We start from the raw sequence: 12731 nt of genomic DNA, 5'->3' as shown, positions 1-12731 counted from the left end.
TCAAAATTGAGCAAAGAATTTGTACTAAACATAATATACTATCAACTAAAAAAATGTTCGTAGGATCGTTGGATCATGGAATGCTGATTTTAGCCTTTTTGTCTGTGGATGCAGGAGTTTCAAAGGTTGGCAAAGAAATGCTATAGTGGGATTTCTAGCAGAGCAGAACATAAAAGTTGGGAAGCCAAGTGACTTCTACTGATTATTTTACATTTCAATATTTTCTCTCAAGTAAATAGGTGGTTTGAACTTTGAAGTATTCATTAAAACTATTACTACTAATTATTTAGAGTTTCTACAGTGAAGTTAATTATATTTACACATGCACTTGGACAAAGAATGCTATTTTAAGTATAGACACGAAAGGACGGATCCAATTATTCAAACCGTGCACCATGGGTCATTGAGAACGTCACAATTATATATTGAAAAAAAATAAGATTTATATGAAAAAATGACCAAGTTCAAGCTGGTGATTACATCTATTAACATTGCATATCTTACCAGGGCAAAATAATCAACACAAGTGCTGATGAAACAGACAATACTCCCTTTCTTTCAACTTGTTTGTCTATTTTTCTTTTAATTGAATTGAAAAAACAACAGTATCTTTTTTCCTTTATTGACTGTTCTTTAATTCTAACACCATAAAACTTTTAAAAAAAAAAAAAAAAATTGATACATTTGGTATATTTTTCAAGACCGCAAATTGAAAAGTCTTTTCTTTACTTTATTAAATTTCATGCTAAACTAAATTCAAACAAATAAATTGCAATGGAGGAAGTAATTAACAAGGATGCACTTCTTGCTAAGTTGCTCGTACTCTTTAAAAACATTGTCACACCCATATTGAATCTTCCAGAATGCTCTGATTTTAAAGGATTCAACACATGCTCAACACTAATATTTTTGAAGAATCGAGCAAAATATAGCTTTCTTATCTATAAGAGAAAAGTATAAGAAGCATAGGGAAGAAAATGGAGCATGTGGGGGGGCTCAATGTAGAAGGGAAAGTACAAAGGGTAGCAGAAGAGGGGAAGGGATACACACAATAAATGCATGTGTCTGACTGAAGTGAAGACCACACATATGCCACATGCAAAGTGACTTAATATCTCAACCCCCCTACTCTTCCTCCCCTACGCCCACCCCATGTTAAGTGGACCCCACGCCCATAGTAACCACCCTCCTTGTAATACTTGGTCCCCACCCCATACCCCTATATCAGTATGTGTCACATCACTTGTCATCTCCATTACATCATTTCAACATCAACCTTCTCCACTTGCTAGTGGCTTACTATAGTACTCTCTCCGTCCCGTTTTCCATTTCTTCCTCCACTGCTACTAACAAAGACTTTCAAATGTTTTTGATAGACAACTTTTACTCTTTGTCCTCTTGAGTACCTGTATGTATATTATTCTTGCTTATTCCTGAACTAGATCCCTCATTGCTCCTTCCACAGCAAAGAAAAGTTCAACGTTCTAGTGTTGCAGACCACGAACATTTTCTTGGATCAAGTATCAACCATCATCATCACCAATTAGCTAATCAGACGCCAACACGAATCACTCATTTTTCTCCTCAATGCATTCGAATGTTAACAACTACATCCAACTGTTATTCTCAGAGCTCGTTTGTTCGCCACAAACAACACTACATCCTGATATAATAATCTTCACCCAATTCCATCATCAAACGTGAGATATCTCACCTTATTCTTTCTACTAAATGTGCAGATTTGCAAACATGTATTAAGCTAGAATCCCAATTTTACTATCCAAATGCACCCACTTTCCTATGTGGGTTCTTAATTCACAACTACTTTGCCAGTAGTAGTACGATAGTATACATGAATTAGAGTCCCCTGTGGTACTTAGCCAGTCAGCAATGAAGAGAGAGGAAGAAAAAAACTACTGGTGACAACATGACAAACCGACCTAGATGTTACCTGAGCAATCACATCATGACACATCCATAAATCATGCCACGTTAATAGCTATAATCAAGCTAGGGACTTGCCATCCTTCTCCAATGGCGGTCCCCGTCTACCTCACCAGCCGACCACATGCCCCCAGTACTCATTTACTCAACAATCTCTGCTCTCCGTACGTTTCCCTAATATCTTACCTAATACGTATTATCTAAATATCTTAGTATTCAACAACACTGTCTACGTGGCCCTTCTTCAACTACATTTGCATTCCATCACTGATTAAGTAGTAATGCAGAAAACAATGAGCGTAATCATACATTGTATTAAGCAATTGAACCATGATCCAAAGTCCGAGGGGAAATCGAGTACCGCAAAAAGATCATTGAGCCGTTCAACCACGATGATCTCCCAAGTAAAGTAACATTAGAGTAAGATGCATTACTCGTATTTCACAATGAAACCGCAGTATATATAATAAATTAATCTCACAAATAAAATCTAAAGATAGTACTTAGTAAAATGTATATCCAGGTTGGTCAAGTAATAAACCTTCTAATTTTCCAGCTTTTTTTTTGTACATTCTTTGAAGCTAAGCAGCCTAAACGTTATTCATTTGTTAAACTCGTACATAGTAAAGATCGAAAATGAATAATGCAAAGACTATTTTTCCAGATGAACATGAATCTCATTGATTGGCAAGCAGTGAAGAAAGTAAATGGCAAATGAGTTGACAATCTGAAACGAACAACAGTATACAATTACAAAATACTAGTAGATAAAATTGTTCTCTATAATTCCGATTAACTTGACTTTCACATGAATTAAGATACATTTGAAATAATAATAGTAATATCTAAATATACCCCCCGGCCGGGAAAGTTAAAACCCAAAAAAAAAAAAAGGAAAGTAATTAGCGTGGAGAGGTCAGTTACATTTGCATGATGGAAATTACAAATTACAAACCCTAACTCCAGCCAAATCAAACTGAAACCCAACTTTAAAATATTAAAAAAAACGAATATACATACCAACACAGTTATCAGAAATAATATGAACATTTTTCCTTGTTCTCCATTTTTTTGTTTTCCTCTCTTTCTCCATTTTCCAACTTCGTTTATTTTTGATGTTTTTTTTTTTTTTTTTGGTTAGAAGAGAGATAAGATTAAGGGAGAAAATTAAGGGAGTTATCATTTTCACCCCACTGCGTTTGATTCCAGTAAGATTGATCAACGGTCCCTGTTAAATCATACAGACCATGATCGCCACCACCACCAGTTTGCCAATCTAGTGAAGCGAGTTCACTGTTGTCTATCCTGTTCTGCTGTAACCCGGGGAACTCAACCCGATCCGTTTGATTCAAGTAACCCGTACCCGTCTGTTCCATCTTCAGATCACCGGACGGCAAAGTTTCGATCATCGAGGATTGATTCTCCGGCAACCGGTACGCAGGAATTTCAGCAATGTTAAACCCTACCATAGATGGATCGTTTGATGACGTCATCATGCTCGAGAAGTTCTCCGTCAATGGCTGATCATCGAAGGTATGGTGGTTATCAGTAGTACTGTGAGGTATGAAGAAGTTCGATGAATCCGGAAAGTTGAGATAAGTTGAAGCCGAGTTGGAAGAAGTTGCAGACACATCCTCCGTCGTTGCACCACCGGAAGTATTCCCCGTGGCCGTCACTTCTGCTACCGCAGCTGCTGCAGTGGCCGCCGTTGTAGTAGCAGTAAGGCTAGAACTCTCACTGCTGGAATTCGTATCAGACTTCTGCTCCTCCTGAGCCTCTGCAACTTCAGCAACAGCGTTGATAGAACTAGATTTGAGCTTGGCACGCTTGCTCTTCCGGCATCCACCACCAACAGGTACGTTACGCAGGACACCACCTTTAGTCCAGTACCTCCGGCAACTCTTACAGAAATGGCGCGGCTGAGAAAGATTGTAATTGTTATAGTAGCAGAATTTTGTATTGAGAGAACCGCAACGAGGACACTTCAAAGCTTGATGGTTTTGATGATTGTTTGGCCTTAGCCTCCTATCACCACCCCCGCCATAAAACCGGCCTCCTCCACCTCCGATCGGATGTATATCTTGCATGTCTAGATAAAATAACCGCCCGAACAGCACAAAATTAAATATATTGTTCTGGAAAATGAAGGTGAAAAGGCTTTAGATTAGCAGTTTTGCCGGTGAGATTTCACATTTGCCGACATAAGAATCTGGAAGTGGGAGTATTATCAGCTTCTTTTATTTATTTATATTAATAATAGAGAGAACGTATCTGACAAATATCCTTTGTATATCTTCCTAAACTGGTGGTACCTTAATAGTATTTGTATGATTATAAAAACAGGAATGAAAACGAAAAGACGAAAATATCCTTGTTATACAGTGATAATAACTGTAGAACCCACGTGATGCGTGGGTAAAATTTGCTGTTGAGGAAACTCCATTGAAAATTGTGGTGGAGTCCATTTTGGTAGCTCTGTTTCGAGAGTGGGCTCCACTTAGTTCTGCCGTGATGTGACCGTACGGTCCATGGGTATGTGTGAACAAGTGTGGATTTAGAGGGTCGAAAGTGTGTTCATCTCAAATTTTTGATAAAAATTATATTATACGATAAAATAAGTTTCGATTTTTATGTATAGATAAATTTTGAATAAAATATAAGAGGTTAGATCACTCGTTTATGAAGGTCATAATTTATATTGGAGATTTCAAAATTTATATCGAAGACACTATGAGATCGTTTGAAAGAGTGAATTAGAAATATAATGTACGTATTAGTTTTATATATTATTACAATCTTATTTGTTTTACTTTTTCAACTCATTTGGAATTAATATAAAAAAAGTTTATGCACTCTTATCTTTTATTAATATATGTATAACTAAATATTATAGAAATTTTCAGTATTAATCGAATAAAGAATTTTAACGCATGCATTAGTAAGATTAAAGATATAATTATTCTTTAAAAAATTATATATTTTTGGGGGAAAAGAATTAAATATGCCCCTAAACTTTGTAAAAATGTTCAGATATACCTTTCGTTAAAAGTTTAGCTCATCAATGCCCTTGTCATCTGAGTTTTGGGTCATATATATCCCTATTGTCAAGTTTTGGATCATATATACCCATGTTGTTAAGTTTTAAGCCATATATATCCTTGTTGCCGTTAATTGCTTTGCTAAAATTTTTCAACCCCCTTTTTCCTTTTTTTTAAAAAAAAAAATCATATTTCCACATCACTTTTTAATTGTCATATCGCATATAATTAAATTCACCCCTTGTTTTACACATTAACCATCCGTCAAATACTCTCATCTACCTCATAATTTCTTTAAATTTTCTCTAATTTATCAAAATTTCTTTATTGTGTTTTTCGATGCTTGTATAACCCCAAAAATAATCAAGTAAAAAATGAAAAAAGTTAAAAACACCCCATAAAAACTCAATGCACAATTGCGATGAAAATCAAGAATTAAAATACTTTCCAACTGCAAATTATTTTATATCATATCAACCGACTTCATCTTTCATACCACAATCAATTCCAACATCAAGAATAAGAAGAATAAGGAAACTCGCGTGAGAAATTGGGATCTAGAAGTGTAAAAGCGGTAACGCATATAGACACAACAAAAATAAGTTGTCAATTAATAGGATATCTTTTGTAGGTACATATGTATGAGAGAAACGGTTATACAAGAATCTGAAAATACAACAAAAAGGTTTCGACAAATTAAAGAAAATTCAAAGAGATTGTGAGGTATATGAGAGCATTTGACGGATATTTAATGTGTAGAAGAAGGGGTGAATTTAATTATACGTGATGTTGCAATAAAAAATGATGTGGCAAATATAATTTTTTAAGGAAAAAAAAAAAGAAAAAATAGGTAGAAAAATTCCAACAAAGCAATTAACGGCGAAGGAATATATATAACTCAAAACTTGACAACAATTGTATATATGATCAAAAACTTAACAACATGAGTATATATAGTCCAAGACTTAGATGACAAAGGTATTGCTGAGTTAAACTTTTAACGAGGAATACATCTGAACATTTTCACAAAGTTTAGAGGCATATTTAACCCATTTCCCTATTCTTTTTATCATAATTAAAATATAATAGAATTCTATTTTCAACACACTAGATCAAACATAAGAAAATAATAAGAGCATAATTTGTGCAAGCATAATAATTACTATTTGCTCCGTGTCGTCATTTTTTTTTATCCGTTCAAAAAAAAATGTTATTTTTTCTTATTTGATAATTTTTTTAGGGGCATAATTTTGCTTTTATTTTTATTGATATCATTTATAATATTCTACTAAATTAAAAATAATAATAGTATATTTTAATAAGCAACAATTTGATAAACATAATAATTTTTTTCTTATTTTTAATATTTCGTACTCAATTAAAATGTGCTACATAAAATGGGACGAACGAGTATACACCCTGCCAAACGATGTCTATATTTTTTATTTCGTTTTATTTGGGATGATGAAACTCCTAGAAATGGGGATGCTTTGGTGGCGTGGAAGGAGGGACACGTGGACGGGAGAGAGTGAATAAATTATAATAGTATTGAGTAATCAAGGGTGTCAAGTTGTCGGCCAATACGATATTTTGTGTATAATGGGAAGCTTGGTGTCAGCTATAACTGATCCACAACTTGCCACGTCTTCCCTAAAACTACGGTTTATTTAATGGGGTTATTGGCGGCAACTGTTTTTAACAACCCATAATTAAATTAAATTTGACGTGTTAGCTAACTCAATTTTGAGCCCGTTTCGATGAGTTTATTTTGTTTGACTTATTTATGTTTTTTTAATTTAAAATAAAATATTTTTAATCATTTTAAATTTTTACCTAAATATATCAAAAGACTAAAAAGTTATTTTTGGCTTAAAAACATTTAAAATAATTCCATCCAAATAGACACTTTGTTTTTGACTGATAGAGTGTATAAGAATGGGGTAAAATATGATGTATATTAATAAAGTGATAGAATGTTGTATATTAACACTTTGTTTTTGACTGATAGAGTGTATAAGAATTAGTTACATGTGATTATTTCTTATAAAGTGTTTATGTTTGATTTGGTATGCTTTCATTGTATATTCTTAAATAAGAAAATTATTTACAAAAATATTATCCACAAATATAATAAAAATGTGTGAAAAAAGTTTTGAGGGGTTATTATTTCTTTACATATGCTAATGCATGCATTAAAGTTCGTTGCATTGTTAATATCAAGTGTTTTCCATGTATCAGTTATGCATAGCCATAATCTACAATAGAGTATGTAACTAATGTTTGCATTTATTATATATATAGGTTGAAAAACTGTGCCAAATAAGGTATTAATAATACACAAAGCTAATGCATGCATTATTTCTCCTTATGCATCCTAATAAACGACTCCTCAAATGTACAACTATACAAGTATAATTATTTATATACGCTTTTGATCGTAAATATTTATTTTATATAGAAATTTCTCTATTCTTTATATAGTGTTAGTGATAAAAGAAGTTGTGTAACGATAATGATGGGTTTTATATAGTCATTCTTTGAAGTTATTAAGGAGCGATTTAGTTGTTGGTTAAATTACTTGAGCAAATTTATTGACATATATGGATGTAACGTTATTTGATTTGTGAAAATGGTCAGTTGGTCAAGAGGAGGCACATTTGACCTGCACTATAACGAAAAACAAAAATATTTTATATTGCATCGTTCAAATTAAATCTAAATCTGTTTTCATTTAAATAATTAAAGGGTTAAATTTTACTCTTCTGCCTTCGATTTATATATGGAAGTAAATAAATATCATGCCCTATGATTCACCAACTCTCATCTGTAGATGCTCCAACAATTACCACTGGCAAGGATAAATATCATACATATAAAAAAGAAAAAAAAAATTGCTCCAATATTAAGTATTCATGTTTAAGGTAGACGGTCTACATCACACTTCTCGATCGATGTCCTTCTTCAAGTTCTATTAACACATTAAGCTTTGTGCATCGAGCTGTCCAATTATGATCGAGCAATTGCTATTATATATGACCAAACTCAATTAATGAACACAGATATTTTTTGGGCATTACTATTGATATATGACCAACAAAAGCAGAGGTCTTAGAATGCATGATACCAAATTTGGTTAATGCATCCCGTCATATATTTCCTATCAAAATTCACTTTCAAATAGATGTAATTAAGAGCTACTTTTTTAAATATATATATATATATATAATAATTCAAGATTAGCCAGATATAGACTTTGATGAAGACGGAAATACAAGAAAATTAGCCTATTTTAAAATAGAAATAAGTGTAGTGCCGATTAATGGAGTAATTAAGAAAATGCAACATGCCCTTTTTTTCAAGTCAAAAGGGATGAATATGTGTACATATAGCATGTTATGATTTCAATTTAATAAAGAGTCAAAATCATTCTCAAGTTCTCAACGACGTTTATTTGGATTAGTCCATACACACATATATATATAACAAATATTAACAAATATTTAGTGCAAGTCAAAAACACTTTCAAATTTGGTATGATGTTATAATTTAGCGAACGACGTTTACTTTGTTTTTTTTGTTTAAAAGATAGAACAATTAACAATAATTAGCTGACTCTTTTTTAACATTAGAATAATAAGAAGTCAATAAGTGTACGTAGAGTCCAACAATGGTGGTACCGGTGGTATACGGGAAATTGGGAATAATTTTCTGAGTTAATTATTGGAGTTAAATTAGGTCTAACTTAAATTTTCTTTTTTTAACCTAATAATCGTCATGAGCTAACTTTGATTTGAGTAGGGGTGTGCAAAAACCGAATCGACCGATAAATCGAACCGATAAAAACATTATTGGGTTGTTGGTTTAACGATTTTTTATTGATTTTATAAAAAAATTTATTGGGTAAACAGTTCGATTTCGGTTTTAGCTTATTGGGTTATCGATTAAATCGATAACCCAATAAGGATACACTATATTATTGTTTTATCCTTATTTATGTTATATATATAAATATCTATCTATCTATCTATATAGATAGATAGATAGATAAATATGTATATATATTATATGCACTACTTATTTACAATTCAGTGATTCATAAAGTATTAACCTATTTAGGATAACAAAGTCACAATATAAAACTCGGCTATTATCGTATTGAAAAGTTTGAAGCATTTATAGCTTCCAACAATAGGATTTTTTTTTTCTTACTAACACACAGTTCAAGTTTGAAGATTTTAGTAAACTAAAATGCATTGTGTAGGATTTTGGAGGTAACTAAGATTTCGTTTTTTTATGTTAGTTGTTACTATTTCTATTTTATAAGTATTTTCTTATTGGTTAAACCGAAAATCGAACCCTTAAGGACCAAAAACCGATAAACCGAAACCGATAAGAAAATATCTTATTGATTGGTTATTGATTTTACATATTTAAAAATCAAAAACCGATAAACCGAACCAATAACACGTAAAATCGAACCTAACCGACCAATGCACACTCCTAGATTTGAGTAAGGTCCACGTCTATTTTTTATTATGGTACATAATCAGAGTCATTTCAAATCTTGATTTAGTCGATGTTCGTGCTCATATTATACTATTGTGTCCCTAGTTATTTATGGTTCGTATTATTTTAGGGAAATTAATCTTTGATGGAATGGATGATTTAAGTATAATGAGATTCCATTAGTATAAATAGTATCTAAGACGAGGCCTAGAGTTGGTCAAGTGTAATCATCGTACATAAATATGAAATGTCAATTTATTAGACAACTCTCATTATATATGATTAATGTATATATAAGGCCAAATTTGGTATGAAAAATATCTATTTATGTCCGTATTTGTTACAAAGTCTTGGGCGGTACCAAACCATTATTGTTGATGTATAATCGAGCACTCTTATTTGGTTCCAGAATCCACACGTCACCAATACAAAACAACAAATTAACTTCTATATAAAAAAAAAAAATAAAAAAAAAAAAAGCAACGAAAAAAAAAAAAATTTTGAAAAAAAAAAAAGAAGAAATAGTTTCTTTACATTATACTTTGGTTAAGTCCAAACAAATTGCAGCATAATTACATAAACCCTACTTAAATCGAATTAGCAGTATCAAACAAATATTAGAATTGGCAAAATGACAACCACTTATTAGGGATATTTACTATTTGAAGCCAATAAAGTTACAGTTAAACGTACTAGGTCAAGGGCGGAAAACCAATATGCAGAATATTCAGTAAACAGACGAAGATCATAGACACGAAGAAAATTTGTTAATATGTGAAGATGTGCTAAGAAAATGAAGTTTTTAATGCTAGCAAATTTAAACAATGTAGCTCGTGAAAGATTATAAAAGCTTATTTTTAATTTAATTTTTTCCTCAATGAACCAAAAACAAAACAAGAAAACAGTTGGTATTGCTGTCGAATCTACAGTGCATACCTTCAATACGTGAGAAAAAATAAAATATCTAGAGGAAGAAAATATCTGAACTTGTCAAATTAGTTTCGGACCTAACTCACACTTTAAAAACTAGTTAAACATAGAGGAAGAGTGTCACACCGGACTCAATGAACCTAACCCTGATACGATGTCAAATTAGGCTATCGGTCTAACTCACAACTCATTACTCAGAAGTTTCATCAAAGAAAAAATAATTATCCAAGTCATATAAAAAGCTCAAAAATCTCGTTCCGATCCGATGTAAGAATCTTTTCATCAGCAGAAATGTCGATATGATGTACGTAGGGAAATTAGTTCTTATGCAATAGTTTTGGACTAATAATGTGGCAACAGTGTGGACAAGAAGAAGTCACCATCCATGGAAATATCAAAATATGATGGTTGGAAGGTCACATATATTACCTCTTTATATTGTACACTCAATAGTAGCTCTAAACCTCACATAAAACCAAGTGGACAAGGACACAACCCTTAGTTAAGGCAAATTAGGACATTGAATATAAAAAAACATACCTACATTTGTAAATACAGTGCAGACTATATATTCATAGTACTGTTTCACATTTGTTAAAAAAGACATCGTTTCCACCCCAAGCCATACCCAAAAAGTCTAAGCCACACTTAAACTATACTAGTGACCTTTTACACACCTTAACTATAAAAAAGTGATACTTTTTACACCCTGTTAGGCATTACACCACTTGCATGTGATGTGTTTTACACGCGCTACCACATCAGCACCACGTCAGCATCATCCAAAAAAATAATAAATTTGTTATTTTCATAAATTTTTCTTTTTTCATTTAAATTTAATTTTTTTTCTTCTTCACTGCCCAAATCCTCCATGAGGTTAATTTTTTTTTTCTTCAATGTCCAAATTCTTCAATGCCCAGTCTCTGTTGGTACAAAACATACTCTGCAACCAAAGCAGATTCCAAATTGGTGAAGTGGCTATCATCTAGAAATTCTTCTAAACCAAGGAACTTCAAGCGCAACTTTTAACAATGTTCTTCATCATCTACAAATTTTTTTTTTATACTTTTGTTCTCTTTAGCAAACATCAAAGTCTCATTGTTGTTGTCATATTTGAATTGGAAGATGAATGAATTGGAAGGTGAAATTCAAAGAGAGAAGCAAAAAGTTGAAAATCAAAATGCAACCAGTGGGATTAAGAAGACATTGAAAATCAAAATTCTCCCAATGGCATAATTAATTATTCAATAGATAATTTTAGAAATCAATTGTACAAAATTCAGTGGGATTAAGATGTCATTTTCGTCAAGTGTTTGATGAAGTGTGATAAAATTTTTTGAAATTTTCTCGTTTAGATAGAAAATTCAATTTGATTTTGTTCATGATGAAATTGATATTGATTTGATGAAGGTGGAGGATGGGGTGTGAAGAAATTGCTTACTTGGGGTTGGGGGTGATGAAGAAGTGGTTGGGGTGGGGTTGGATTTTTGGGGTGGGGGTGATGAAGGAGAAGATGTTTCGATGAAGGTGGATGATGGGGTGTAAAGAAATTATTTATTTGGAGGTGGGGGTGATGAAGAAGATGTAGACGCGCCATTTTTTATTTAATTAATTATGTTTTTTCACGTCAGATCTAGGGAATAAAAAATATCACTTTTTTATAGTTTAGGTGTGTAAAATGTCACTAGTATAGTTTAGGTGTGTCTTCGACTTTTCGGGTATAGTTTAGGGTGGAAACGATGTCTTTTCCCATTTTTTTTTGTGTTTATGTTTTATGCATCAAACAGTATAAGAAGTACTCATATCTCAATTTTAGTTTAACTTTACACGGAGTTTAAGAATATATATATCGTTTCACATTTGTTAAATCTTTTTTGTGTTTATTTTTTATGCACCAAACAGTATAAAAAGTGTATCTCAATTTTTGATTAACTTTACACGAAGTTTAAGAATATATATATATATATATAGCTTAAACTAAAAATGTGTATAAAGTATCAAAATGTGTTTTGAGTCTTACGATATTAAACATATCATATATGTTATTGAAAATTAAAAAATTACCAGTGCTAAATATAAATTAAAAGAAATATTTTTTAATTTTATTATCTTATTACTTATAAAGTATTTACAGATACATCTCGACAAGTAACATTAATAAGTAACCTAGTAAAAGAAAAAAACTAGTAACATAGTATATACCATCAAAAGTTGAAACTATACTTATGTATAAATATTTCTATATACTTAAACCCAACTTTTCATAGGCATTCGTATTCTGGCATTTAGCAAGTAGCAAATACTCCCTCCAGT

At 31.9% G+C, this 12731-nt stretch overlaps 2 protein-coding genes across 2 annotated transcripts in view; one reads left to right on the top strand and one right to left on the bottom strand.

The window, feature by feature from the left end:
• Window positions 1-386, top strand: part of LOC107855405 (D-aminoacyl-tRNA deacylase) — a 28073-nt gene extending 27687 nt beyond the window's left edge. The window contains exon 9 of the mRNA XM_016700412.2: window positions 115-386. Coding sequence (XP_016555898.1) covers window positions 115-202 — 88 coding nt within the window. The 3' untranslated portion in view covers window positions 203-386. The remainder of the gene's footprint in view (window positions 1-114) is intronic.
• Window positions 387-2708: 2322 nt separating this feature from the next.
• Window positions 2709-4253, bottom strand: LOC107855406 (dof zinc finger protein DOF5.4). Its single transcript, XM_016700413.2, has one exon. It carries the CDS (start codon window positions 4029-4031, stop codon window positions 3099-3101), a length of 933 nt encoding a protein of 310 aa, XP_016555899.1. The 5' UTR covers window positions 4032-4253; the 3' UTR covers window positions 2709-3098.
• Between the last annotated feature and the right edge of the window lie 8478 nt (window positions 4254-12731).

This window comes from Capsicum annuum, chromosome 6, assembly GCF_002878395.1.
Source record: "Capsicum annuum cultivar UCD-10X-F1 chromosome 6, UCD10Xv1.1, whole genome shotgun sequence".
Classification (NCBI taxonomy): Eukaryota; Viridiplantae; Streptophyta; class Magnoliopsida; order Solanales; family Solanaceae; genus Capsicum; species Capsicum annuum.
Note: the sequence above shows the minus strand (reverse complement) of the source record. Positions and strands in the feature narration are given on the sequence as shown.